This window comes from Bos grunniens, chromosome 11, assembly GCF_055505025.1.
Source record: "Bos grunniens cultivar Pamir isolate PY7600 chromosome 11, Bosgru_T2T1.0, whole genome shotgun sequence".
NCBI classification, from domain to species: domain Eukaryota; kingdom Metazoa; phylum Chordata; class Mammalia; order Artiodactyla; family Bovidae; genus Bos; species Bos grunniens.
The window spans coordinates 3,863,828-3,891,229 of NC_141175.1; the positions used below are offsets into that span (position 1 = coordinate 3,863,828).

Consider the following 27,402-nt stretch of genomic DNA (forward strand, 5'->3'; position numbering starts at 1 on the left):
AACCTGTACAAGTACGTGAAGTTTGAGAACAAACAGTATAAGAGATAACTGATGGACTTGCTCGAATGTTCCGTAATTGGAGATCTCCCTTCCTGCTCGCCTGTGGTGTCTCACTTTCAGTCGTTACCTCAGCGCGCTGATGCTGCTCTAAGGTCGTAGCTGTGAGGAGTGCGCAGGGCCACCTGAGCAGGTTTCTGTTTTAAAAGCACAGCACATCCTGATGGCTCTTAAAGGAATCTTTTCATTTTAGAGGAGAAACTCCTTGTTTTTAATGGTTTGTTTGTGTGACACATGCGTAAGTTCTCCTTTTTAATAGGATATTTAATAGTTGAAAGGCAGTCGATCTGGATAATCTGTGATTCCGGCTGTCTGGGTGTCTTAAAAACTTGAGCTGTTGATCTAGTTGAGAAGCATTAAACAGTGACAAGCTGGCAGCTTCTTTTTCACTTGATCCACATGTAGCTCCGTCGAGACCCACTTCTCCCGAGAAGTTCTCGGTGCCTCACGTCTGTGCCAGGTTTGGTCCTGGGGGCCAGCTCATCAAAGTGATTCCAAACCTGCCTTCAGAAGGACAGCCTGCGCTGGTTGAAATTCACAGCATGGAGGTAATTCCGTGGGGAGCAGTTCCGTGTCTTCGTTCAGCGCCCCCACCTCAAAAACGTGCTTTCCAGCCTGCCCTCTTCCACTTGCGTGCCCTTGCCTGAAAAGCAGTCTTAAGCAACGCTAACCCATGAGTCTGATTTGTAGGTGGTTTTGATTCTGTTCTGTCATCTATTTTTCCTCCCAGGAGTCAATATTTTGTTAGTAAGAATTTTAGGGGGGGGGTTGTGGTTCGTCCCCTGGGCTCGGAAGATCCCCTGGAAAAGGAAATGGCAACCCACTCCAGTGTTGTTGCCTGGAGAATCCCATGGACGGAAGAACCTGGTAGGCTACAGTCCACGGGGTCGCAAAGAGTCGGACACGACTGAGCGACTTCACTTTTTTACTTTTGTGTTAGACATGGAATTATCCTGTGTTCATTTTTTTGTTGTTGTTTGACTTTCTGATTTTGGAGGGAGGGCTCCATAGGTGCTCGTTTTACCGGTGATCTGGAGAGTGGGTAGAGGAGCCTCGTGACCTCGGGGGGCTGGCGTGGGGCACACCACTCTGTGCCTGCAGGTCTCTTCCATCGTGTGTATCCAGGCCCCGCGTCAGAGTCTGGGCAGGAGGAAGGGATCTCACTGCTTAAGTAAAGTTTGGAAGTCACTGTCGTAGAGCTGGCTTGCCCACGATCTGTGATGGAGGCGCTGCCCCCGTGGGGGACAGCCCGTCCCAAGGACGGTGTCCGTAGCTCTGTCTGCCGATGTGGCCAGCAGACGTGGGCTGGGCCAGGCGATGCTGTGCCACCCCTGTGAACCACTCTCCCCATCCCTCTCCTGTCCCTGCCTAGACCTTGCTGCAGCATACACCGGAGCAGGAGGAGATGCGGGCCTTCCCAGGACCTCTCGGCAAGTACGTGCCCACAGAAGCGCTCTCGGTGCCCCGCCCACTGGCTGTGCCGGGCACGGCCTGGCAAGTGCTGCGGCTGCTGTTCACCAAGCGTGTGTTCTTTTTGCAGAGATGAGACCCATAAAGTGGATGTTATTAATTTTGCACAGAACAAGGCTACAAAGTGTTTGCAGAATGAAAACTTAATAGACAAAGAGTCTGCGAGTCTTCTCTGGAGCTTTATTGTCCTGCTGTGCAGGCAGAACGGGGTACGTGTCTCCCCTCCTAGAGCGTCCCTTCTCGTCGGCTCTAGTCCCGGGGTCCTCAGCCCCCAGGAGGATCAGGCAGGATTTCTGGGCCAGGCATTCCCGTCCGGGGGGTCCCGCAGGAAGCAGGAGTCCAGCAGGGCATGTGGTTTGGGGTAAAGGGAGGTCTGGCCTCCGCCTCGTCGGCCTGCCCAGCATGTGCCTCCGGTGTGCCGTGTCGCTCCCGGCGAGGGGGGGAGCAGCTCTGCACCCGAGGCGGTCTGACGGGCCCTCCCCGACCAAGGCTGGGGTGGTCTTGCCCCCTCGGAGGGTCTGTTTGTGGTTGAGCCTGCTTTCCCTCTTGTCCCTCGCAGACCGTGGTGGGCACAGACATTGCAGAGCTCTTGTTACGAGACCACCGAACCGTGTGGCTTCCTGGGAAGTCGCCGAATGAGGCCAACCTGATCGATTTCACCAACGAGGCTGTGGAGCAGGTGGAGGAGGAGGAGTCCGGCGAGGCCCAGCTCTCATTCCTCACGGACAGTCAGGCCGCCAGCACCCTCGAGAAAGACACAGAGCGGTTCCGGGAGCTGCTGCTCTATGGCCGCAAGAAGGTGAGTGACCCGCGCTGGCGTGTCGTCTCTGAAGGTGCGAACGGCAGCTTGTCCTGAGCGCTGCTTGTGTCAGAGCTGCCGGTCCCGTGTTGAGTCACTCGGCAGGTGAGCAGGCCTGAGCCTGGGCTGTGGCCCTGCCCCTGCTGCGTGTGGCGCGTCTCGGGGTGAACACGTGCATAGGACAACATCCGTGTGTCCTGACGCAGGTCGGGGGAGCGCACCGTCGCTGCCGTGAGCGGGCGGGGCCCGTGCCAGAGTGGAGCGGCCTGGGCACAGGCGGGCGGCGCCGAGGCACACGCCCTGCGCTGGCTCCACGCGGGCACCTGGCAGTGCAGAGTGGGGCCCAGCGAGACTCATGGTTTGATAAGGAAATGATCTTAGAGTAGACATTTTACAGCTGATGGAAATCCCACATCTGTTTGTTTAATTACTGTTTGTTAAAACGTTTTTGGCTCTTGGTAAGAAGTTTTCTGAATTTCGGCCCAGGTTACTTGTGGAAGGGGTGCTGCAGTGCGAAAGGCCCTACCGGTGCTGGGCAGATGCCCAGGGGGGCCCAGGGGTCATCCTGGGCCTGGGGAATCTGCATCCTCGAGGCCTCAGTCACGGCGGAGGGGATGGCAGTGTGCTGCTCCGCTGGCCTTGGTCCCACAGCCTGTGTCCCTGGGCCAGCGGTGCCAAAGGCAGGCACCTCCACGGCCTCCTGCAGGCCCGACCGGGGGAGCTGGGAGCCGGCTCCCACGTCCCCGCGTGGGGCGCGCGTCTCGGGGCCTCCGGGTCGTTTGGTGTTATCCCTGTAGTTGTGCCCTCTGTCCCTCCCGACGGCACACACGCCAGGGGCACTGTCCTTCTCAGGGTTCAGACACGCTCTTGATGCTTTGCAGGACGCCTTAGAGTCTGCAATGAAGAATGGCTTGTGGGGTCACGCCCTGCTACTTGCCAGTAAGATGGATAGCCGGACGCACGCCAGAGTCATGACCAGGTGAGGAGTCCTGCCGTGGCGCAGGCTGTGGGCATGCCCGTGGGCCGGCGCCCAGCCTCCTGTGGTCTGGGGAGCCCACAGGCCCCTGAGCTCCTGGCAGAGGAAGCTGGGGAGGCGCGTCTGCCACATCTGGCTGCGGGCTGACTGGCCCTCCTCGGAGGGTGTGGCTCAGGGATTTAACTGTTTTTGTCGACTGCAGAGTTTAGTTCTATAAAATCTCAACGAATTCTGTAGTCTCCCTCTCCTGCAGTCTTTTAAAAACACCAGTGTGTGTGTTTGGCCCGGGTCAAGCGTCAGGCCAGTCACCAGATGGGTGGAGGTGAGACCAGGCTAGTTCTGTGTCTTGTTTTCTGACCTGGCTGAGCTTCCTCTTTTAACATCTGCTCAGGTTCGCCAACAGCCTTCCAATCAACGACCCCCTGCAGACTGTCTACCAGCTGATGTCTGGGCGGATGCCGGCCGCGTCCACGGTCAGTGGGTCCTGGCGACGCCTCAGCTTGGCCTTTGTGCAGAGTCCGCACCTGCTTCCTTCTCACACCCACGTGCTCAAGCCCTGCAGAACTAAGTGTGTTCTGAGCCTCAGGGTTTTTTGCTTGCTTCTGGTTTCAGTGCTGTGGGGATGAGAAGTGGGGAGACTGGCGGCCACACCTGGCCATGATCTTGTCCAACCTGAGCAGCAGCGTGGACGTGGAGTCTCGGGCCATGGCCACGATGGGCGACACCCTGGGTAGGTCAGGGTGGACGCGGAAGAGGGGCCTGGGCCTCGGCGCTCCAGCCCGAGAACTGGCCCTCTGCCCGGGGTGTCCGTGTGTCCCTGGGAGTGCGGTGCTGTCCTGGAGCCCGAGCCCGCCTGCTTTCTCTCCCCTCAGCCTCCAAAGGGCTCATCGATGCTGCGCACTTCTGCTACCTCATGGCCCAGGTCGGATTTGGGGTGTACACCAAGAAGACCGCAAAGCTTGTCTTAATTGGGTCAAACCACAGGTAAGGGACATGGCGTCGCGGCACCCGCATCCCTTAGAAGGGATGAGGCCCCATGCGGCTGCGCGGAGCCGCGGTGCCTGGGGTGCTTGGCGCTTCGGCTTCCAGGGGCCGCTCCGCGTGACACGACGCCTGTGCTCCACAGTTTGCCGTTTTTGAAGTTTGCGACCAACGAGGCGATCCAGAGGACAGAGGCCTATGAGTACGCGCAGTCCCTTGGGGCGCAGGCCTGCTCCCCTCCCAGCTTCCAGGTGGGCCCGGGCTCTGGCGCACTCCCAGGGCTGGGCCTGGTCAGTGCTCACAGGCCGCAGCTGTTACAGGTTTTATTCAAAGAAACAAAACGATGAAACGGGTTTGGAAATCTCGAGGAGGTCTTAACCAGTAACACTCGGGAACAGAAACCTGTCGCGTTGAGGGTTCTGACTGAAGTTTGGTTCTCAGACCTCTTGTGTACTAAGAACTTGCACTGTTCGGTTGCAAGTTCTTTTCTGTCAGCTGTGGACTTTTCTGTCAGGGAGGGTGGTACCTGACGGGACTGTGCATGCGTGTGTGAAACGGCATGGCGTGTGGGTGCCAGCCGAGCAGGGTGAGCGCGCTGGTGGCTCCCAAGAGGCCGTTCTCACGGCACAGGCGTGGCAGCGCCTCGTGCTCACTCCGTGGTTGGGAGCGCTGACAGCTGTGTTCAGGGCGTGTGAGTTTCTCGGAAGCTTAGTCGTGTACCCTGATCTAAAGTTGCCGGCGGGGGCTGGCTCTGCTGTGAGCAGGCAGGGCGGGGGGTGTGGAGAGCCCGAGGAAGGACGGAGGGCTGGGGCAGGGGCGGCAGGGGGCAGGGGGCAGCCCCGAGCGGCTCGAGCACCGCTGAGCTCGTCTCTCTGTCTCAGGTGTTCAGGTTCATCTACTGCTGCCGCCTGGCTGAGATGGGGCTGGCCGCGCAGGCCTTCCACTACTGCGAGGCGATCGCCAGGAGCGTCCTGGCGCAGCCGCACAGACACTCGCCCGTGCTGCTTCACCAGCTGGTGCAGGTGACGCCCCCGCCTGGGCCCCCGGGGGCCGCAGCCACGCGGCTCTTGGACCGCCCGACCGAGACGGGCCCTGCACACTCCTGGGCGGGAGCAGGTGTTAGCACCTCAGCACAGGGCCCTCCGGGAGCTTTGGCGTGAGAAGGGCCGCTGGCAGGAGGCCCGCGTACCCGGGCACCCCAGCCTCGCACTTGGCACCGGGGGCCTCACTGGGCTGGGTCCTGGCTGTGGCCCTGCGGCCCCAGCTTCCTGCTCCGTGAGACAGAGCACGTGATGACCTCCTGGCAGTGCCCAGTGTCCGCGTGTCCCTTTCCCTGGAGGTGGCACTGAGCCCGCGCTCGTGACACTGAGGAGTCTTGCCAGGGAAGCTCTTAGAGTCACAGGAGCCACATGAACGGGCTGCCGAGCCCTTCTCTCTGCCCCGCGGCTCCCGCCGTTACCGCAAGGCCAGACTTGCTGCCCCCACCCCCCACGGCCCCCAGAGAGGGAGCGGTCCAGGTAGGGGCGCCTCGGCGAGTAGAGTCCAGTGGAGGCGGGCTCAGCATGCCAGGGTCCGTCCGGTGCTGTGGCCTCCGCGGCCAGTGCAGGGGCTGCTGACGTCCCAGGCCCTCTCGTGTGTACACTGTCTAAGATGGTCCCAGGCCCTCTCCTCACGCGTACACAGTCATGGACGGTCCAGAGAGTGCGACTCGGGCCCCCATGGTGGAGGAAAGCTGCATGTGCCGTCTGGGTGTGTTCAGGCCATAGCAGGTTTGGCGGGCGTCTCCTGTGGGAACAGAGCCTATATCTCCATGTGTTTCCAGGTCGCCTCCCAGTTGCGCCTCTTTGACCCTCAGCTGAAGGAGAAGCCGGAGGAGGAGGCATCTGCAGAGCCTCCTTGGCTGGTCCAGCTGCAGCTCGTGGAGAGACAGGTCGAGGTGCGCTGGGTGTGAAGGGGCCCTGTGTGCACACCAAGGGTTCCCGTGCTCAGGACACCTCTGTTAGGGGAGTGGGGGGCAGCGCCCATGCTCGGGACACCTCTGTCGGGGGGACGGGGGCGGTGTCTGTGCTCAGGGCACCTCTGTTGGCGGGGCGTGGGGAGGCAGCATCTGTGCTCGGGGCACCTCTGTCGGAGGGCGGGGGGCAGCGTCGGGCGGGGAGATGCCTGAGGCTTTTCTCCCCCAGGAGGGTGCTGTGGCCTGGAGTCAGGACGGAGCCTGCCCCCCACACTGCCCTAGCTCACCAAGCCCTGAGGTGGGGCCCCGTGACGGCCCAGAACCCACCCAGCTGGTGGGCCTGGGTGCCGACAACCCACTGCTGGCCCCGCCAGTGACCGGCGCCGAGCTCTTAAGCCAGGATGTGCGGCTGCTGCCCTCAGGTGAGCCCGCGGCCTCCTCCCGGTGCTGCCTCCCTTGATGATCCAGTTGAGTCCCAGGGCTGTGAAGGTCGGGTGGGGTGGGAGGGCCGTGAAGGCAGTGGGCCTGCACAGGGCTGGACGGCCGCCTGCTGGGCTGTCGGGGCTTCCCGTGGCCTCGAGCCCGCGCCATGCGGAGTGAGGCCCCTTGACGCCCTGGCAGCCTCAGCCTTCGTGCTCAGACGGAGAGTTCCCGTCTCCCAGTGAATGAGGCAAGTCCTCGGAGTCCCTGGGGCGAGCACGTGGTCTCAGACAGTCCCTTCTGCACCGTCTCCTGCAGCTCCTCTGACGCTCCCCGATGGCCCAGCAGCCGTTCCCGTCCGGGTGCCCATGTTCCCCGTGCCACTGCCAGGTCCTGTCGAGCTGGGGCCCGTACATGGTCCCCCAGGGGCTGTACCTGGCTTTCCAGAGCCCTCTGGGCCTGACCCTGTGGCCCTGTACCCCGGACCTGGGGTGCCACCTCTCCAGGAGACGGACCGCCTGCTCCCGGAGGCCAGGGGCCAGGACACAGGTGGGTCTGCAGAGGGGCCGTCCTGAGGGCAGAGTGGAGTGGGTTTGCTCTTCAAGGAGGTGCCTGTAGGAGGAACCTAAGTCATCCTGACCTCGAGGAGGTGGGAGTGGGTGTCCCAGGGTCGGGGGGGCAGCCCTGTGACCCAGAGGATGCACCAGCCCTCCTCCTACAGGGCTGTATCCCTGGCCATCTGTCCACCTGGACAACCTTCCTCTAAAAGTGAAGCTTTGTTTTTACACATTTAGAACAGTGCAGTCTGGGTTTCAGAAGGGCGTGTCGGGGGCCCTGGCGGGTGGGGGAACTGTGCGTCCCCAGCAGCGGGCGTGGCCACGGAGCCCCCCTGCCCTGGGTGCCAGTGCGGAGCTCACTGGAGCCGCGCTTCCCTCGGCAGGGGTGGTGCCGCAGGAGACACCCGGCAGAAGCTCGCGCTCGGAGCCGGGAGAGGAGGAGTTTGGTGGGAACTTCGCTGATACGGTATTTGCCCATATGGTTTTTGTCTTTAAGCTGTTTGTTTTCTGTAAACTCCAGTGAATAAGTACTTTTTCTTTCTTAAACTGTAAGTAGGTCAACAGCACTTAAATTTATGAGGTTGTCTTTTGAATTAATTTCATAAAGAGAAACCTTGAATCCTTAAAACATGAAGAACTGTTGTAAGCATTAATAGGGAGAAAAGTAACGGTATAAAAGAAGGCTTTTAAGGAGGAGAAATACGTGTCTATGATGAAACTGTCTTGTCAGTTTTAAGCTTTCTGAAATGGAGAACTTCTCTGATTTCTGCATCTTTTCTAGGATCTGTAAAACTTTTAGTGCTTTCCTTGAAGTTAGGATTCATCGTATCAGACGTGTTTGACATAAACACACACTCCGTCTGTGTGCTGTGATTTCAGGGGCAGGGGTGGGAGGGCGGGTGGATCAATGCTTTTCTATCCGTGTTCTGGAAGCTTCTTACAGATAGCCAATTCTTTTTGCTGTCCTGGGAAACGCTCCTTGTGCGCTTTCCCATTAAAACATTCTGTCCCTGAGAAAATAAAAGTGGCAGTTTAACTGTATTGAAAAAACTGTCTCAACCTGGGGATGACCATCTTTCTGAACAGTTCTGCCTCTCAAACCGCCCCATCCTCAGTGCTCGCGTGTGTCCCCCCAGGGCTCCTTGAGAACCTCACCAGGTCCCGAGGCGCCGCCTCAGGCCCTGCAGCTGCCTGCGCCGCTGACGCCCGCGCCCGAAGTGCAGAGACCTGTCCAGGCCGCCAAGAAGGAGAGCAAGGAGCCGAAGAAGGTGACTCACAGCCCCAGCCGGGCAGGGGTGGGGTGCCGAGGCAAGGGGACATCGTGTGTGTGAAGATGGGGCCCAGCGTGTTCTGGAAGGGCAGCGTGTGTGCAGTGAAGTGTGTGTGGTGTGTGTCTCTGTCTGTGTCCACGTGTGAACCACCAGCTCAGAGCGGGGGACGCTGCCCGCCCCAAGGCCCGCGGCTCCAGGGCCCATGCAGCCGCCCGGAGGCTCATGTCAGCACTGACCTGCCCCCACCGCCCAGGCTGGGCCGCGCGTGCGGGAGTGGCCCTCACCGTGCAGCGCCTCATTGTGGGTGCGCCACGCTGCTGCTGTCCTTTCCCCCGGGAACGGACGTGAGTCGGTGTCGCTCAGTTTGCGTTTATTGGGGATCCAGCCGCGTGAGTCTTCTTGTCTGTGTCTTGTGGTGGACGCACTTCTTTCCCAAGGGTGTATCCCAGCATCACGGGATAGCTGTGTGTCCAGCTCTAGAACGTCCTGCTGGACAGGCCTCCTCTCTGGTTTACCAGGAGGTCCTTCCAGCACCAAGCAGGCAAGACCCCGGCCGCATCGTCCCTGGGGCCGCGTTGTCTGCCCTCCTGACGGTGGCCACCGTGCCGGGGTTGGTGACACTGATGAGCAGTGACGCGGCGCCTTTCCGAGTGCCTGTCTGCCCACCCCGACCTTGTCTGTGGAGGGCTGCTCAGGTCTTCTCCTGTCCTTTACGGGGCCCTCAGGTTGGCGGTGGCCCTTCTCACGTGGATGCAGGTTCTGTCAGATGTGTCTTCTGAGCGTCTTCTCCAGCCTTGGGTGGCCTCTTACCCTTTGGTGGCTGCTTGGGAAGAACACTGTTCTCAGTCTAGTGCTCAGCAGAGTCGGCTTTCACGGCTGGTATCTTTTTTTTTTAATTATTTATTTTTGGTTGTCGTGGGTCTGGGTTGCTGCACCCAGGCTTTCTCTAGGTGGCCGCAGGTGGAGGCTGCTCTTTGTTGCCACAGGCTTCTCACTGCCGTGGCTCCTCTTGTTGTGGAGCACGGGCTTCAGGGTGCTCGGGCTCCTGGGCTCTAGGGCGCAGGCTCCGTCGTCGGGGCTCCTGGGTTTAGTTGCTCCGCAGCACAGGGCATCTTCTCGAATGAGAGATGGAACCTATGTTCCCCACGTTTGCGGGCAGATCCCTACCCACTGTGCCACAAGGGAAGCCCCCGTGGCTGGTATCACAAGTAAACACAAGTTTAATTCAAAGCGTGCACAAGCCGTGCAGGTGACTGGACGCGGCCGCCCGCCCCAGTGCGGAGTCGGCCGCGGGTTCAGAGGGGGTGGGGGCTGTGGAGCTGCTGCTGCTGCACTTTGCGGCGGACGTGATGGGCAGCGTGTGCAGGATGAGGCCAACCTCCCTGACACCTGACCTTTCCCATTCTGGGGGTGCAAGGGCCTGTTCTGAGGAGCCCGCACGGACTTGCTGGCTGTCACCACTGCTGGGGGAGACGGTCTCAGGCCGCCTGTTGTTGGCATTTGGACATGAGAGGCTCCAGGAGGCACGTCACTGTTGCGATTTTTGTGACTGTGGTGAGATACTCAGCACGTTGGTCACCTCCACTGTTCTAAGCGCGCAGTTCTGCCGTGCGGCCACCACCGTCCCCAGGGCTCTGTCTCCCACACCGAAGCCCTGCCTCCACTGCGGTGAGGCCCCTCCCACCTCCAGCCAGGCGTCTGCTTCCTGTCCTTGTGGCCCTGGCACCTGCGACCTGACACCGGGGCTTGCGCGGGCTGGCCCTGCTGTGCCGGGCTCGTTTCTCTCAGTGCCACGACCTCAGGCTTGTTCTGGTGGTTTCTCTGTTCAGAGCAGCGAATCCTGGTTCTCTCGCTGGCTGCCTGTGAAGAAAAGGACAGAAGCTTACCTGCCAGACGACAAGAACAAATCGGTGAGTCCTGCCAGGTGGGCCTGGGGAGCCGGGGGTTCTGCAGCAGCAGGGCGTCCAGCTGTCTGCATGGAGCATCTCAGTCCTCGGCGAACCTGGGCCGACGCCTCTCGCGCTCAGGGCCTGAGTCTGCTCACCTCGTGCTGCTGAGTTTTCTTTTTTACTTTTCACAACCCCGGCAGATCGTCTGGGATGAAAAGAAGAACCGATGGGTGGACGTCAATGAGCCAGAGGAGGAGGTGAGCTGGGACCACGGGCAGAGAGGCGCTCCCTGGGGCAGGAGCTGTGGGGTGGTGGATCTCCAAGCGGGCTTTCCTTCCGCAGAAGAAGGCTCCACCTCCGCCTCCAGCTGCCCTTCCCAAGGCTCCACAAGCTGCCCACCCTGGTCCCGGAGGGCTCCCCAGACCCACCGTGAACATGTATTCTAGAAAAGCAGGTAACAGGGCCCGGCCGAAAGTTAGAGGGGGTCTGGGTTGTGCGTTTGTCCTGTAGACACTCCAGAGCCCGGCAGGGACCACTCGTGTGTCAGGCGTGGCTTGTCTCCCACGAGAGGAGGGCTGGTTCTCTGAAGATGAGTCTGGGGTGGGGGTGCCCGTCCTCCGGAGCAGTGAGTGGTCTTGGGCAGGGTGGATCCGATCAGTCGGAAAGGCAGCCTGGCGGCATCCTGGCATGAAGTGGGACCCTCACCTGAGCAGGAGGCCCTGGGAGAGGCTCCTGGTCAGAGCCCAGCCTCCCTGGGGCTGGAAGTGGGGTCCCCATGGTCCCTGGACACACGGAGGACGGAGCTGGGGGCCATGGCACGGGGGTGACCTTGCTTTCTCTCCGTGTCACAGCTGGAACCAGGGCACGCTACGTGGACGTCTTGAACCCGGGGGGCCCCCAGCGGAGCGAGCCAGCCCTGGCTCCCACTGACCTCTTTGCACCCCTGGCCCCGCTTCCAATTCCGGCTCACCTGTTGGGCCCAAACGCAGGTACACAGCCCGGGCAGCAGGGCTGTCCGCTGCCAGCCTGCTGGCCTCAGGTCTCCTTCTGGGGCCCTGGCCTTGGTCCTCTTTCTAGAAGAGCACCATGGACGCAGAGCGCGAGGCCCGCCGTGGTGTCTGCAGGCGTGTGTGCGTGGTGGGGCAGGCGGTATGTGTCCCCTGGGGCTTAGTCCCCCGGGCACCAGGGCCGTGTGCACAGCAAGGGCCTCCTCCGTCTCCCCGCAGATGCAGAGGAGCTGCCATCCACTGAGCGGGCCAGCAGGGAGGGGCCGGCCAGGCCAGAGCCCACCTCGGATCCCAAGGTGAGCCATGCACACAGCAGGGCATGGGGGCCAGTGGAAGTCAGCCTCCTGCTCCCCCAGGAGGCGGCCACGTGCAACTGTTCTCTGGGAACACTCTCCTGCTGACGTTTTAATGGTATAGAGGGTTTCTTTGTGTGTGTGAAATACAATCATTTAGAGTTTGATATCTGAGGTTGGATGGAGCTTGACTTCAGCCCTGGTTCTCCATTAGTTAGCTGTTTAAAGTTTGGGGGTAGGAGGGGACTGGTGGTCCAGTGGTCAGGACCCTGTACTTCCCCTGTAGGGGCGAGGGTTCAGTCCCTGGGTGGGGAACTAAGATCCCACAAGCGTGTGGCAAAGCTAAAAAGGGGGGGCAGGGGATGGGGTCACTCAGCTCCTTTGAGCCTCAGGGTGCCGCCACATGGATGGCGTCACGGTGCCCGTCGCCATGGGGCACACAGCAGGTGCCCGGTAAGTAAGGATGCGATGCGGGTTGGAGTAGCAGGTCTGTGCAGAACCTGCAGGGCTTCTCAGAATGCACCCCGGGAGGCCGTGCTGCTGTCCCGGGTGGTCCTGCCTTGCGTGGGAGCCTCGGGCTCACCCGGCTTTGCTGGCAGCAGCCTCCCCCCTGTCCCAGCAGGTGTTCGGGCCTGCAGTGGCGTCGCTCCCTGGACCTGAACTCCCAGCATCTGGACTGGATGGTCCCCAGGGAGGAGAGGTAAACGCCACTGGGGGCGCGTCTGCGGAGAGTCTGGGACTCGGAGGCCCATGGTATCCGAGTGGCTTCTCTAAGACGATGTTACTGGGTGGTGAGAGGGCAGTTGAGAAACTGAGGAACCGGAGCAGCACTGTGTTTCTTAAAAAAGGCACACTTGTGTCCGCACAGTCATTGGGGAGCTTGGGCCAGAGTGAGGGCTGCAGGCGCTCCTCAGCGGGGTCCCCTCCGTGCCTCGGGCAGCATGAGGTCAGGCCACCCGAGGCCCGGGGCTAGGCGAGTGTCTCTTGGACGGGTCATTTCCTGTAAAAGCTGTCTGCGAGCAGGAGCTTCAGGCTTTCTCCCCATCGAGCTACGTTGATCTAGCGGCGGCGTAGCTCGTTGGGACCGAGCTGCCGGCTGGAGCCGCGGCGCCGCGCTGACTCTGCTGTTCGTCTGTCTGTGTTCTTGCTGTTTTGTAGCTTTCGCGCTGTAGTTCACTGAGCTCGTTATCACGGGAAGTGAGCCAGCATTTTAACCAGGTACCTGTGGCTGGCCCTGTGCACGGGGCTTGTCTTTCCTCTGAGATCGCTGTGCTGCTCAGTCACTCTGCCCCGGCCCCTGACGCCACCTGTCGCCGCTCAGCCGTCACATGCCTGAGGGCACCGTGCTCTTTTCTTTTGAGGTTCTCAGAGGGTGGTGTCGAATATCCAGGCACATCCACGGTCAGACTGACTCCAGGATGCCCATAGCAAATGGCCAAGTTCTGTGGCTGTGCTCTTTCTGAATTGAGTTTTTCAAAGGACTAGTCACAGGCATAGCTTCGCGGGGTGCGTGTGTGCACGCGCGCACATCAGAAGCCAACTGGGGTCAGGACGCTCTCATTTCGAAGGCACAGGTTCTGTTTTCTGATCAAACAGGAGAAAGTGTTTTAGGCCAGGCAGGGTGAGATGGTGGCCGCTGTCCTGCGGTCAGGCTCGATCGGAAGTAAAAGAGCACGTCTTCCATGCGCTGTGGGACTAAGCTTTCCCTTGGCTCAGCAGAAGGACTTCCTGGGACGTGTTCGTTTGTGAACTAGAGCACTGGATTTTGTAGCTGGACGCCTGAGGTCTGGAGCGATCCCCAGTTCCTGCTCCCCTCCCCCACTCCTGCGTGTGCATGCCCCAGTTCTACTGTTTTCTGAGCCCCGTTAAATAATTAAATGTAGTTCTGCAATAAGCACCTTTGACCTGCTTCTGTGGCGTCTTCAAAAGTGTGATAAACCCTTCCTCAGAAACAGTGTCTGTATTTGCAAACGAACCAAGCTGCTGTGCTTGGTCAGAGGGTGAGACGGCCTCTGTGTGCTCCCCAGGCTCCCGGTGCTCTCGCCCCTGCTGGGGCCCCTTCTGGGGCTGCGGTGCCCTTCTACAACCCTGCTCAGTTTGCACAAGTAAGTGCCCTCGCTGTCTCCCCGGCTCTGCCGCTGCTCTGGGGGTGGGCGTGGGGGGCCCTGGGGGAGGGGGCTGGGTGCCCCATCCGTTTCCTGCTGATGCTGCCCTGGGGTGGGGCTGACCTCCTCCTGTGCTGACTTTGGCCCCTCTTCACCTGGTGGCTGGTGACCTTCAGGCTGGAAATGCTTACTTTCATTTGTCTCCCTCCCAGGCTCTGGCCTGGAGAGAGTGGACGGGAGGTGGGGGCAGCCTTGGGATGCAATAGAGGAGGGGGTCTGCGGGGAGGTCTTGGCTTTAGGAATTCAAAACCTCCCCTGACCGTGGGCCGTCCCAAGGCAGACCCTGCCCTTGGCCACCTGGGGTCCCCAGCCTCGGGCTCCCTCCGGGGTGGGCCCCCACAACTGCGCCCTCCCTGTTCCCAGCCGCCATCTGCGTCTCCACTCCACAGCTGAGGGGATTCTTCTCTACTGGATCTTCACCTTGCTGATGCCTTCACAAAACTTCTTGACTCTGACTTCGTGTAGGGCTTTCCTGGGACCCAGAGTAAACGCCTGTGCTCCAGGCCCGCCTCCCCGGGTGCTCCCTGCCTCCCCCTGTCTCTGGCCAGGGCTCCTCAGACACCCGGCTGTGGGCACGGCCTCACCCCACCACCCTGCCTTAGGGACCCGGGCTGCGCGTGAGACGACAGCACACACCTGTTTGTTGAGACCCGTCATCTGCTCTGCTTGGTCCGCGGCCCCCTGGGGCCAGCGTGTGGACCTCAGTCCTGTCCCTGTTGTTTCAGGCCCCTGCTGCCTCAGGAAGCTCAAGGACGGGGAGGATTGGCCAGAGGAAGTACCCGGCGTTAAGCTAGAAGGGCCGCGTCCTGGAGCAGCACCGGGACGGGAGATGGCTGTTCCGCCCAGAGGTCAGGCCAAAGGCCTGCGACTCCAGTCTGTCCCCACGTGGGCGTGAACACAGCGACTCAGAACTGACGTGTGGAGCGTTCCAGCATCAATTCCACGCCTTCACGGTGCTGGATGAAGAGTGGCTCTCTGACCCAAGGAATGATTTAAGGACCAGCGTTTGCAGGCACCTGAGGACGTGACACTGAGGGAGGCTGGAGGCGTCTTGGCTGCAGGAGGAGTTTGCTTCTCAGTGACTAAGGCATCTCTCAAAACCTCACGGTGAATCGTTGCCAGATAAAGCCCAGAGGTCCTTTCAGATGCCAGGAGGAAACAGTGCACCTTTGACTCAGAGAGGAGCTTGCCTGCCTGCCCTGCACCCAGAGGCGGTCAGGTCAGCCCCTGCTCCACGTTGTTGAGCCTGAAAGGGTGCTTCGTCTCCGAGGAAACTGGGCTTCCTTTAGTAGCAGCTCCGTTAGGTTTTGAGAGCAGCCCTCGGTACTGACCTGCGTTTTATCTCCTGGAGCCAAGACGTGCCCAGCTCTGCGTGGTCTCCTGTGGCCTCACCAGGACTGGGAGGCTTCCCACAGTCAGAGGGACCGGCTGGGACAGAGCTGTTCTGAGTGATGGGTCCAGCGTCACAGCTGGGACTCCGGGTTTGGTTTGGGTTTTTCTCTGGACCCGCCAGGCCCTGCTTCCTGTGGCCGGCCCCCGCGGTGCTGTCAGCTGACTGCTGCCTCTGACCGCTGCGTCGCTTACGGAGCTGGTAACATCCTGAAGAAAGTGGCTTGCAGCTGTTTCTTGTCCGAAGCTCCAGAGTCCGACCTTTCTGGCCCCAGACTTGTCAGCGGCTCCCCTGCTGACTCAGCCTGTGAACCTGCGCAGGACGATGACCTCCGGGTGGACTCAGCTTTAAGGCTTCATCGACTGTTCTCAAAACTGTTCACATTCTTCTTCTTCTGTCTAAAGGGACTAAAGAAAAGATTTAAGTATTTATAAAAATCATTAGAAAATAATTTCTGTAGAACGCTGGGGGACGTGGTTTGTTGGGTTTTAATCCAAGTGTCGGGCTTGGGTGGGATGGGGTCAGCACAGGGCCCTTGGGTCCACTGGGTCGTCTCGGAAGGACCCGCAGAACGGTTTCCAGGACGCGTCCCTGTGGGAGGGGCCGACCTCACTGGCGGCGGCCTCGTGTCCAGGGTCAGTGCTAGTGCGACCCCCGGGCTGAAACCTGCCCGTTGTCTGTGTTGACCGCCAGTGAGTTTTGATTCAAGAAGCTTCCTCTGAGGCGGGAGCTGCTATTTTTCCTAAATGCAAATTGTTAAATAAAGTATTTTGCGCTCTCAAGGCCTTTCACGCTGTCTCCTTTTGTTTATTGAAGCCTTTGGGGACCTGGGTTTGATTGGCTTCTAGGGCTCCCTGGGCCACTGCTTTCTGTCCCTCCACCAGACCCGCCCGCTAGGGGACCCCCTGGAGAAAGGGGCTCCTCTCCGATGGGCGGTGGGCGGGCCTAACGGGAAAACCCATCCTGAGGGCAGTGAAGAGGGACCAGGGTAGCGCTCTGCTTTCTAGGCTCCGGTCCCCCAGGGTCCTCACTAGTCAAACGCGGAGACGAGGGGCGGGGCTGGGGGCGGGCCCGAGGGGCGGGGCGCGAGCTGCGCTCGGGGGAAGGAAGCCGAAGGAAGCCGCCGGCACTCCCGGCACCCACCCGAGGGCGCCCTCGGCCCTGGCTCCACGCGCCTGGGTCCTCCGGCCGCCAGTGGCCGCTGCGGGCGCCGGGATCCAGGCCACCCTGTCCGCCGGTTGCCGGGGAGCGGCCGCTGAAGCCCGCGGAGCTGGGGAGCTGGCGACGTCGAGAGGTGGGGGCGCGGGGCGCGATGACCCTGGTCGGGGGCGGCAGTCCTGGAGAAAGTCCGGGGCGGGGACACGGGGCCAGCACGACCTAAGCTCCGAGTGACCCCTGGGCGGGAGCCCGGAAGCCTTGAGCGGAACGACCCCTGAGCTGGGCTCGAGGACCGGGCGGGGTGACCCCGGGGTTGGAGTCCGGGCGCACGGGTCCCTGGCGCGGGATCGGGTTGTGGGATTCCCCGGCGCGGAGCGGGGCGCGGGTGTCCGTGGCGCGCCAGGATCCCCGGGCGCGCGTCTCGTGCCCCCTACTTCGTCCCCAGCCCCGCGGCTCCGGGCGGTTGTTACCCTGGGGAGCGGGCAACCGGCCGGGCCAGACTCGCTAGTCCTGAGTCAGGGGCCTTCGCGGCCGGGGCGCAGACCTGCTCAGGGTCGCCTGCTCTCGGGGCGGGATCTGTGGGCCAAGCGATGGTGGTGGGCGCGCAGGTGAGCGAGGTAGGGCCGTCTGACCCCGGGGAGGGGGCCGGGGGCGGGGCGGGGGAGGAAGGAATGGGCTCCGGCCAGATCCCCCATCCGAGGCTGCACCTACGCCTTTGGGGTGGAAATTCTCGCTAGTTGGGTCCCTGGCTCCCCAAGTGAGAAGCAGCGCCCCCGCCCACCCCCTACCCGCTGCAAGAAGGAGACTTTCCTCCATCCTAAGATGCTGGACTTTTCACCCATCTCCTGGGAGGAGCCAGCGGGCCAGGACGCATAAATGCTTGTTCTTGCTGGGCCGCTAATGACCTGTCCGCTCCGTCACCCTGCCCATGCTGTCCTTCAGGACCATTAAGTGGCATCACTGCCCCGGTGATGAAGGCTAACCGCAGGGTGTTCCCTTAGGTACTTTCTGGAGACTCCGGACCTTCGGGGCTCCCAGCCATGCAGCAGCTGATCCTGTCCGAGCCGGACCACCCCAGGCCCGAGGGGGAGCTGCTGCCATGCCTCCGCTCCGCGCCCCCCCAGCCACGGCCAAGCACACGGCCCTGACCCCGGGCGTCGGCAGCAGCCCCCAGAGGAGCCGTTTCCGGGGTCAGCCAGGCTGCCCCCGGCCCTGAGAGCTGGCCCCCCGGACTATGCCATCCAAGTTGGTGAGCTTGGGGCATTCAGAGACCACCTCCCAGCAGCCCACTGCCCAGGGGTGTCTGTGTCCTGAAGGCAGCATGCTCAAGGGACTGCTTCCGAACAGTGATGAAGAGCCTGTCCCCTGCCTGGGGTCCCCGGCTGCTGGCAGCCGTCAGGGACCCGAGAGGAGCCCAGAGCTCCCCCTGGATACCCCAGAGCAAGTCAGCAACGAGGACCCACGGGCCCAAGCGAGACCCTTCACCCCAAAGCCGCCGCCCCCGAGGCCCAGGCTGGAGCGGGCGCTGTCCCTGGATGAGAAGGGCTGGAGAAAGAGGCGTTTTCGAACCAGCCGCGAGGACCTGACTGTGCGGAATGGGGCCAGCCCCTCGGGGGCCTCCCTGCAGGACGAGGCCCCCGGGACCCCCGCCCGCAGTGGCTCCCCGCCCTGCCTGAGCGCCTCCCTGCAGGAGATCCCCACAGCTCGCAGGGCCCCGGGCAGCGGGGGGCCCTCCTCATGGGGAAACTGTCTTTCTGGGATGATCAGCACGTCCCTGGACTTGCTGCACCGGGAAGGGGCCTCGGCCGGGAGCACCCCTCGGCTGGCCAGCCTGCTTTCCCCGCGCCCGCTGCCCGCCATGGCCCGCAACATGGCCTCCGAAGGCCTGCGGACGGCGAACAAGGTGGACCCAGATCACGCCGACTACAAGCTCCGGCTGCAGGCCAGGCTGTTCCGGGCGCACAGCAGCCTGGGTCCCGGCCGGCCCCCAAGCCCCCTGGCCTACGATGACTGCTCCCTTCACTCGTCCAGGTCCACCTTCAGCCTCCTGGCTCCCATCCGTGCCAAGGACGTCCGGAGCAGGTAGGGCCCTGGGGGAGGCGGCCTCGGGTCTTGGGAAACCCTCAGAAGCCCCATGAGAGCCGCAGGCAGGTTCTCCTGAGAGTGTGTGTGGGCCGTCTCCTCCTACCCGCCTCTCCCAGCTGTACCCCCAGCTTTTCCTTCTGCGTCTCAGACCCACAGGCCCCGGTGAAACACAGCCGGTCAGATGCACAGACCCCTCTGCACACGGGCAGGCCGTGTCGGGAGCCGCCCTCCGTGTGCATGTGCAGGTGGGCCCAGGACTCTGAGGTGTGTCCCGGACCCGTGTCCACACGGTCCCTTTGCTGAGGACCAGTGTTAGGTGGCCATGCCCCATGTAAATGCTGGCACTTTTCCAGGATGGAGAGCTGGATGAGGCTGGGGCCCCCAGGGGCGTGGCCAGGCTGCCCCCAGGGGAGGGGCCCCATGGCCAATCTCCAGCAGGGAGGGGCGCAGGCAGAAGCCCGACCCCTGTCCTTGACACTCAGGAGCGCCCCAGAGTCTCCTAACAGGCAGGGCTCGGCCCCCAACCCCGTGGGCAAGGAAGATGCTGGGTGTCCAGCGTCACAGGGCTTGAGTGGTTAGTCCTAATTATCACCTAATTTATATCTTGAAGGGGAGGCAGGTGCTGCCCCCATCTCCAGCTCTGAACCCCCTGCCCTGAGCCGGAGCCTCAGGGCACACCACACCCCAGGGGCTCCTAGCCTGACCCGTCCACACCCACTGGCTGTGTGCTGGCCTGCTGTTTCCGGAGCTTGGGCTCGGGGCCACGCTGCGGCTCAGAAGCCGTCCTGTGCCCTCCCTGCCTGCCCCCACTGCCCCCAGCGCGCCCCTCCAACCCAGACCACTGACTGTTTCGAGTCTGTGAGCCACGCAGTTTCTGGCAAGTGTTGACCTCTACCGTGGGGATGAAAAAGCAGCCCCAGGCCACACACATCAACAGCATAGTGTTGTGGACAAAGGAATACTTTGTTCAAGGAGGCCGAAGTGTGACTTTCAGGTCATTTTCCTTTGGCACAAAAATACTTCTTTTCCCCAACCACTGAGAAGTGTAGGGGATTTCCCTGGTGGTCAAGTGGCTAAGACTACTCCCAATGCCGGGGGACCGGGTTCAAGCCCCGGTCAGAGAACTAAATCCCACGTGCCACAATGAAGAATTGGCGTGCCGCAACTAAAGATCCCGCATACCACAGCGGAGATGGACGCTCCCACGTGCCATGACGAAGACCCAGTTCAGTTCAGTCGCTCAGTCGTGTCCGACTCTTTGTGACCCCATGGACTGCAGCACGCCAGGCCTCCCTGTGCATCACCAACTCCCGGAGTTTACTCAAACTCAGTCCATCGAGTCAGTGATGCCATCCAACCATCTCATCCTCTGTTGTCCCCTTCTCCTCCTGCTCTCAATGTTTCCCAGCATCAGGGTCTTTTCCAATGAGTCAGTTCTTCGCATCAGGTGGCCAAAGGATTGGAGTTTCAGCTTCAGCATCAGTCCTTCCAATGAATATTCAGGACTGATTTCCTTTAGGATGGACTGGTTGGATCTCCTTGCTTCACTGACCCATGACAGCCAAATAAATACACAACGTCATTGATTAAAAAGGAGTAATAGGAACACTGAAAGTGTAGGAGCGAGTCTCAGCTTGTGGGCTGCACACAGCCCGGACCTGGCCGGAGTCAAGGCAAAGGACGGAGGAAAGGGGAGTGGATTGTGCCCTTGAGGGGCTGCCTTCTGCACACACTGCAGACGGGGCTGGTTTGGAGAAGGCAGCCCTTCAGGCAGCCCGATGGGATCCTTAACACAGGGCGGCCTCAGGGAGGCGCCTGCCTCCTGACATCGCGAGCTCTTGTCCTGCAGAGCTTGGTCAGAGTTTAAGAGCCACACAGGTGACCTTGTAAGGACTGGACTCTAACTTCACCTCCTTGCAAGGGATTGGTGCCCATCTCTGCAAGCCAGGGTCTACGGTCTTCTAAGCAAGTTGGAATGAAAACAGCAAGTGAGACCTTTGAACTTGTCAGCTCTTCACATCAGGTGGCCAAAGTATTGGAGTTTCCGCTTCAGCATCAGTCCTTCCAATGAATATTCAGGACTGATTTCCTTTAGGATGGACTGGTTGAGCCTGGACGTTTGAGCCTGTGCATTCCCCTCCGTCTTTGGGAACCTGATCAGTCAGGCACAGTCCTTGTCATGGGTCCAAGGGAAAGAGTTTTCACACAGTTGAGAAGGGAAAAAAAAAACAAAACACCGAGGCAGTACTAATAGTCCTTCGTGGACGTGTGAAAATTACACGAATCTCAGGTTTGTCCCTAAATGAAGTCTCCCTGGTGCTTGGGCACACACGAGGCTGCTCTCGGGTTAAGTGGAGACAGGCGAACAGCCCCACAGGCAGAGTCCTCGCAGGGCCTCTGTGGCGGTGTTTGACTCTGCACCGTTTGCATGAGTTCTTCTGTGAGAGCCTACAGTGGATTGAACCTGCAAAGACCAAGGCATCCCAGGAAGCCTTTACAAGCTCCCAGTGCTGGCTGGCAAGGCGGAGGCCGGAGCCCTGGAGAAGGGCGTGTCCCCCCCAAGTCTGCTTACGGTCCAGAAGCCCACCTCGACCTCTGCAGCCCTCCCAGGGCCTTGCGCTTAGAGGGTCCCCCCAAAAGCCCCAAACATCACCTGCCTGTCCCTTCCTCTCCGGAGGCCAGGAGCCTGAGGGTGTCTGTAGAGCCCTGGACATGGCAGGTTTCCCTGGGCTCCAGGGGCTCTCCGCACTGTGCTCCCCCCATCCCCCCCCCAGGGTCCTGAGGCCACTCCAGCTCTGGGAGGGGGCTCCCGGCCCCGGAGGTGTGTTCTGCTCCCAGCCCCTCCCTGGGTCCATCTGCTGCAACCCCCGGCTCAGTCTGGCCCGTCTCCGCAGGAGCTACCTGGAGGGGAGCCTGCTGGCAACTGGGGCCCTGATGGGGGCAGATGAGCTGGCCCGTTACTTCCCGGACCGGAGCGTGGCCCTGTTCGTGGCCACGTGGAACATGCAGGGCCAGAAGGTGAGCGGGCACCGGCCCCACGCGGGACGGGACGGGGTTCCTTCTGGATTCTTCCCTGGGGCACGCAGAGGAGCCTCCTGGCCGTCACAGCGGCCCTCGCCCCCCTCTCTTACACGGCACAGATGCTTAGGTTTTCAGAGACGCTGTACGTGTCAGAACAATTCTAGGTTGACAGCAGGTTTGGGAGGAAGGAGCAGAGATTTGCCGAGAGCCCACCCCTCACCTGGCCTCCAAGTGGCTGCCCCCTTCACCCGTCAGGCGGCCCCGCTGTTCTACTCGCCCTGCGCCACTCGTGCGAGTGCCTCCCAGATCCCCACAAGCGTGTGGGGACACGGGTGCCCCGATGCACACCGCGGGCGGGCGTCCACGCTGTGGTCCGGGTCTGTCTCCCGCCGTGTATCCCCGTGGTCGGGGCTCATGTCCATCCCACCTGTGAGCCGGGGCCCCGGGACGACCGCAGCCAGGGGGCGCAGGGTTCACCCACTGATTTCTGGGGGAGCCCAGTAGGGGCTTTCTCTCCAGCCACCCCGTGTCTCCTGGGGGATCCCTTCCCACAGCTAGGGGTCTCCACCCCTGCGTGCGGGAGGCTCCGATTCTGGGGCCACCCACAGGCTTCCTCCGGACGGTGGGCGACCTAACGCCCAGCAGGGTTTCCGGCCCTGTCTGGAGTGCCTTCTGTCACCAGTGTGCGCCGAAGCGCATCCCGTCCAAAGAACAGAAGTGGCCGCATCCCGGGCTCCCAGCCTTCAGGGTGATGGGCGGGGCTGCTTCAGGACAGGCCCCTCCCCACAAAACCACCACCTGAACGGAAGTGCCGGCTGCTGGCTCCACTGTCACCGGGAGCCCCGGGCTGTCCGCGGCCTAGCCTGCACCTGGGGCCCAGAGCGCCCGGGCCGCAGCTGGTGGGGAAGTGGAGACCGCCGGCGAGGTGCCCACTTTCCTCCCCGGGGCTGCTGTGAGGGCAGAGGTTGGGGGGTTCCCCTTGTAGGCAGCCACGCCCGGGGGCCGGAAGCAGCACAGTTGCTGTACGTGGGCCCTGGCAAGGGGTGGGGCACAGGCCCTGCGAGGACAGGCCGAGGGAGGGGTGGGCAGCCTGCCCGGGCCAGCGGCTCCCCGTGTGTGGTCAAGGGTGTCCAGACAGCAGAGCTCCCGCCATGGGGCCCCTGCAGCCCCTGCCAGAAGCTGCCCTTCCGCAGGAGCTGCCCCCGAACCTGGACGAGCTCCTGCTGCCGGCCGAGGCTGACCTGGCCCAGGACCTGTATGTTGTGGGCGTCCAGGAGGGCTGCTCCGACAGGTAGGGCCAGGGCCTTCCCCCTGCCGCTGCCCCACATGCTCCACGTCCCCGACCCGCCGCTCCAGCGTAGTCCTGTGAACCAGTCTCGGTTCTTTGCCCGAGACCCCCCTGTGAGGGGAGACATGAGCTGTGGTCTAAGCCTGGGCTCAATCGGGATCGCTTTCTTCTCAAGTGGGGACTCAGAGTTTAAAAGAAATGCGATTGAGGTTCTTGTAAATAGATAGCTGCTCCAGGAGAAAGTGAGGGACCCAGCACAGCACGGCCCCCAGCTCAGCCCCTGAATGTCACTGCTCACCTGTCCTGGCCGTGTGGGCAGTTCAGCTGGTGACTGGGGCAGGGTCGCGGCACAGGCCTGGCCGGAGTGGAGGTGCCCGGTCTGCTCCGGACACTGGGGGGCAGGGTCTGGGCTCCAGGGAAGGTGGCCCCCTCCTGCCTCCCTGGGCTCCTGCTCTTGGCCTCTGGGAGGCAGCGGAGGACCCGTGGCCATGGTGGAGACGCAGGGGGCGGTCCAGGCTCGCCCTCGAGCTTGCAGCTCTGACCACCCCCCGCCCCGCAGGCGGGAGTGGGAGGTGCGGCTACAGGAGACGCTGGGCCCGCATTACGTCATGCTGTACTCGGCAGCCCACGGCGCGCTCTACATGGCTGTGCTCATCCGCAGGGACCTCATCTGGTTCTGCTCAGGTGGGTGCCCCAGGCTGGGCGTGCAGGCTGGGGGTGGGCAGCCTGGCCGGCCCACGGGGATGGCCTGGTCAGCCCTGCTCCTCCCGCAGAGGTGGAGAGCTCCACGGTGACCACCCGCATCGTGTCCCAGATCAAGACCAAGGGGGCCCTGGGCGTCAGCTTCACCTTCTTCGGCACCTCCCTGCTCTTCATCACGTCCCACTTCACCTGTAAGTCCTTTGCCGTAGGCCCCCCCATTCGCCTGTAGGCCCCCCTTCACCTGTGAGCCCCAGACCCCTCGAGGGGAGGGTCACGGTGCAGATGCTGGGTGATCAGACCTTGCTGGGTAGGGGGTCTGTCTCGGACCGACCCCCAGGCACCAACCTTGGGCTCAGAAACCTGCCTGTGGAGAGGCCCCACCCTGCTGTCCTTGCAGCGGGAGACGGGAAGGTGGGCGAGCGGCTGGTGGACTACAGCAAGACTGTGCAGGGCCTGGCCCTGCCCAAGAACGTGCCGGACACGAGCCCCTACCGCTCCGACGCTGGTGAGTCGCTTTACCCTCCCCCCAGACACGGCAACTTCTCTCATTCTCTGGGTGGTTTAATGGAGAGGAATGTTTGGAGCCTTGAGAACCAAGGCCAGAAAAGTCTGCAATCGCTCACCAACCTGAAGCGAGGTCTGGTGCCAGGCTCCCTGAGTTGTGACCCTGTGAACCCAGAAAGCTGTGGACACCCCCCCACCCCCGCGTCTCCCTCACCCTGAGCCCCAAGGGTGTCCTGGGCTGCCCCCCTCTTTCGGGGGTGCAGGGAAGTGTCCTGACCCGGAGTCAGGGTGTAGACACACAGTGGTGGGGGGGGTCTCACACACTTCCCTGCCGCTCATGCCCCAGCGGACGTCACCACCCGCTTCGACGAGGTCTTCTGGTTCGGGGACTTCAACTTCCGCCTGAGCGGGGGGCGGGCGGCCGTGGAGGCCATCCTGAAGCAGGACCTCAGCTCCAGCGTGCAGGCCCTGCTGCAGCACGACCAGCTCACCCGCGAGATGCAGAGAGGTGAGCAGGCAGGGCGCCGCTGTGGCCGGGCGGGCCCAAGGGGCGGGGTGGCGCTGGCCCTGAGCCGCCACCGAGTCGGGGCCGTGCCCCTTCCCAGGGTCCATCTTCAAGGGCTTCCAGGAGCCGGACATCCACTTCCTGCCGTCATACAAGTTCGACGTCGGGAAGGACTCGTATGACACCACCTCCAAGCAGAGGACCCCATCCTACACGGTGACCGCCTGGGGCTGGGGAGCGGGGTCAGGCCTCCTGGGGGCTTCCGTGTGCGGGGACTCGGCTGGAGGGCAGAGCAGGCCAGCCCAGCCCGCCACCAACCAGCCCCGGGACTGCCCGCAGGACCGCATCCTATACAGGAGCCGCCACCAGGGTGACATCTGCCCCGTCAAGTACTCCTCCTGCCCCGGCGTCAGGACGTCCGACCACCGCCCCGTGTACGGCCTGTTCCGGGTCAAAGTGAGGCCAGGGAGAGACAAGTCAGTACCCTTGGATGCTCTCGCTCCTGGGCCCCGGGCGGGGGCGGCCTGAGAGCACAGCCTGGTCTCTGCGTGTCCCGGTGCTCCGAGGGGAGCGGGGTTCTGGGTGCCCCGAGGGAAGGTGGCTGTGCCGTGGGTCAGAAGCCAGCGTCAGGCGAGCGACGCACCAGAGGGTGCGGGCCTTGCCCGCACCCCGAGCCAGCCAGGCCTCCCAGGCACATGCCCCCTAAAACAGCCAGTGGGTGGCAGGGGCCACCTACCAAGGGGTCGGCCTGGCACAGGCGGGAGGCAGCGTCCGCTGGCTGTCGGCACACAGCTGCGGGTGGGCGCGCGGATGGTGGGCCCGGGCGCAGCCCCGGGGACCCAGGCCTCAGCTGTGCCCAGCTCTTCCACATGCCGCCTACCCGTGGCCGACACTCAGGTGCGGGGGCAGGAGGACAGTGCCCTCCTGACGGCCCTTCCTCCCCAGCATCCCACTTGCCGCTGGCAAGTTCGACCGGGACCTGTACCTGCTGGGAATCAAGAGACGCATCTCCAGAGAGATCCAGAGGCAGCAGGCACTCAAGAGCCAGCACGCCAGCGCCATCTGCACCGTCTCCTGAGGCCTCCTGAGGAGGCCCCAGGGACGGGCCATTCTAGAACAGAACCAGCGTGTCCCCGCAGAGCCCCCGCTCAGGCTGACCTCCCTGCACCTTGCGGCCGTCAGCGGCAGAAGGACCGTGTCAGGCTGGCCGAGCGCAGGTCACAGGCCCTGCGGGCAGGCGCCCTAACCTCCCGTTAGGTGATTACGTGTGCACATCCAGGTTCACCGTTAGCAGCAGCACCCCCTCACCACCCGCCCCAACCCAGACCAAGAGCGGCCCTTCTGGCACCCAGTGGCGGGCAGGGGGTGCTGCTGGGAACCAGGAGGGCCAGCCGCCGCTCAGGCCCACAGACTGCCTTGCTGTCCTCCCCCAGCAGTTGGGTCCACCTGCTGAGGTCATGTTGGCCCAGAGCAACAGCAGCGTGAGGGACGCACTTCCGGTCTGGAGCAGCCGCTGGAAGTGTGGGGTGTTGCCGCTTTGCGGGCCGAGGCCACCCCACCGATATCTTTTCTTAAAGGGTTTAGAGCCTGTTGCCGCCTTGTGGCTTACCCCCCTTAAAAAAAAAAAAAAAAGCATAGGCTTTGAATGTGGGAAAATCTAGGGGCATTCAATCTAGTCTTTTAAATTATTTATTTTTCCATATTTATATTTTTAAATAAATGCATATATTGAATCTTAAGCTCTTTTTGGCCAAAGATTGGGTCCTAGAAAGACCAGTCTTGCACACCTGTGCTTGCAAGGCTCTTGCAAGCACAGGCTGTCACTGAGGGGGGAGCTCGGCCTCACCTGGCCCCGTCCTGCATTTGCACCCACGCACGGCCCCAGGTAAGTGTTCTCGACAGATCCTGTTGAGCGATATTAAGTCACTTCCAACCAATATTGTATCCAACTTTCATTAGCCTCAGCTTCCAAAATGTGTCTCCACGTCAAAGTGATACACACCCAGTATTTTGATACAAATTCAGAAAATTCCATGAATGAGAATGCATAGCTTATCCCATCTGATTTCTGGAAACTCTTAAGACTGGATGTATGAAATTTGATGAATGTACCATTGAGCTTTCAACCAATTAACAGGAAGTCTCTTGTTATAGATCTTTGTGATAACGGGGGTCACAATGAGTAGGGTTTTATGGATTCTTTCTCAGCATTTTCTCTGAGAAATCATGCAAAAGTTAGTGACGTTGATATGAATTAGTTTTGCTTGAGACTGAGCTTCATGTCCTGAGCTGGGAGGGGGGCGGGTCACTGCACACATCTCACGGGTCCACAGTGAAGCGGTGTATTTTATGTAACCAATTAGACTTATGTGAATGGGATTTTACTTGGCAAGTTAGGTTGAAATTCAAATTAATGAAAATGAAATTGACCAGGGTCTACAAAATAAGCTTCATAAAGAACTGAAATATAACCACGTGTGAGGGTGGTTTTTAAAACCTGGCTCTTGCTGTCTCAAACGTGCTGAGTCCTGCCATAGGCTGGCACCAGGCTGCCGCCAGGGCGTGAGCATAAACTGCCAGCCAGGCAGTCCCTGAGGATCAGCCTTGCAGGGGTGCCAACCAAGAGGATGACAAAGGGGCACGCAGGGCTCTGGAAGCAGAGTGGACAGCGTCGGGGGTGGGGGCCGCGTGAGGCTGAGTGCAGTGGAGGGGGCCGTGAAGTTGGGGGCAAGCGTCCAGGAAACGAAACCCTTGGGGCTCAGCCTCCCAGCAGACACGGCCCGGCTGGTACCAGCTCCCAGCACGCCTCCCTCTGTCCCATCGCAATGACCACAGAAGGTCCCAACCACTGGGCCCCCACTCAGCGGATAGCAGCAGAGGGGCGAGTGAGGGCAGGGACTGGCACCTCCC

General features: G+C 61.6%; 2 protein-coding genes across 14 annotated transcripts in view; both read left to right on the forward strand.

Moving 5' to 3' along the window:
• SEC16A (SEC16 homolog A, endoplasmic reticulum export factor) overlaps positions 1-16,011 on the forward strand; it is a 31,010-nt gene extending 14,999 nt beyond the window's left edge. For 3 of the 13 annotated variants that reach the window (XM_086323405.1, XM_086323404.1, XM_086323403.1), the window contains exons 8-29: positions 463-605; positions 1,430-1,491; positions 1,598-1,736; positions 2,087-2,326; positions 3,208-3,305; positions 3,694-3,775; positions 3,915-4,032; positions 4,175-4,286; positions 4,429-4,534; positions 5,165-5,305; positions 6,106-6,219; positions 6,467-6,659; positions 6,976-7,206; positions 7,598-7,680; positions 8,351-8,482; positions 10,315-10,395; positions 10,575-10,631; positions 10,717-10,828; positions 11,226-11,363; positions 11,601-11,677; positions 12,297-12,374; positions 12,833-13,571. In XM_086323405.1, the coding sequence (XP_086179531.1) occupies positions 463-605; positions 1,430-1,491; positions 1,598-1,736; positions 2,087-2,326; positions 3,208-3,305; positions 3,694-3,775; positions 3,915-4,032; positions 4,175-4,286; positions 4,429-4,534; positions 5,165-5,305; positions 6,106-6,219; positions 6,467-6,659; positions 6,976-7,206; positions 7,598-7,680; positions 8,351-8,482; positions 10,315-10,395; positions 10,575-10,631; positions 10,717-10,828; positions 11,226-11,363; positions 11,601-11,677; positions 12,297-12,374; positions 12,833-13,102 (2,807 nt within the window). In that variant the 3' untranslated portion in view covers positions 13,103-13,571. Of the gene's footprint in view, positions 1-462; positions 606-1,429; positions 1,492-1,597; positions 1,737-2,086; positions 2,327-3,207; positions 3,306-3,693; positions 3,776-3,914; positions 4,033-4,174; positions 4,287-4,428; positions 4,535-5,164; positions 5,306-6,105; positions 6,220-6,466; positions 6,660-6,975; positions 7,207-7,597; positions 7,681-8,350; positions 8,483-10,314; positions 10,396-10,574; positions 10,632-10,716; positions 10,829-11,225; positions 11,364-11,600; positions 11,678-12,296; positions 12,375-12,832; positions 13,572-13,701; positions 13,780-14,202 lie in introns of those variants that run through there. The other 10 variants (XM_086323409.1, XM_086323407.1, XM_086323408.1 and 7 more) reach the window with 10 other exon arrangements.
• Positions 16,012-16,389: 378 nt separating this feature from the next.
• INPP5E (inositol polyphosphate-5-phosphatase E) lies at positions 16,390-26,963 on the forward strand. Its single transcript, XM_086324291.1, has 11 exons — positions 16,390-16,523; positions 17,389-18,469; positions 21,367-21,490; positions 22,687-22,784; positions 23,341-23,465; positions 23,555-23,674; positions 23,881-23,988; positions 24,334-24,495; positions 24,593-24,708; positions 24,832-24,968; positions 25,438-26,963. Exons 2-11 carry the CDS (start codon positions 17,622-17,624, stop codon positions 25,568-25,570), a joined length of 1,971 nt encoding a protein of 656 aa, XP_086180417.1. The 5' UTR covers positions 16,390-16,523; positions 17,389-17,621; the 3' UTR covers positions 25,571-26,963.
• Positions 26,964-27,402: the final 439 nt, after the last annotated feature.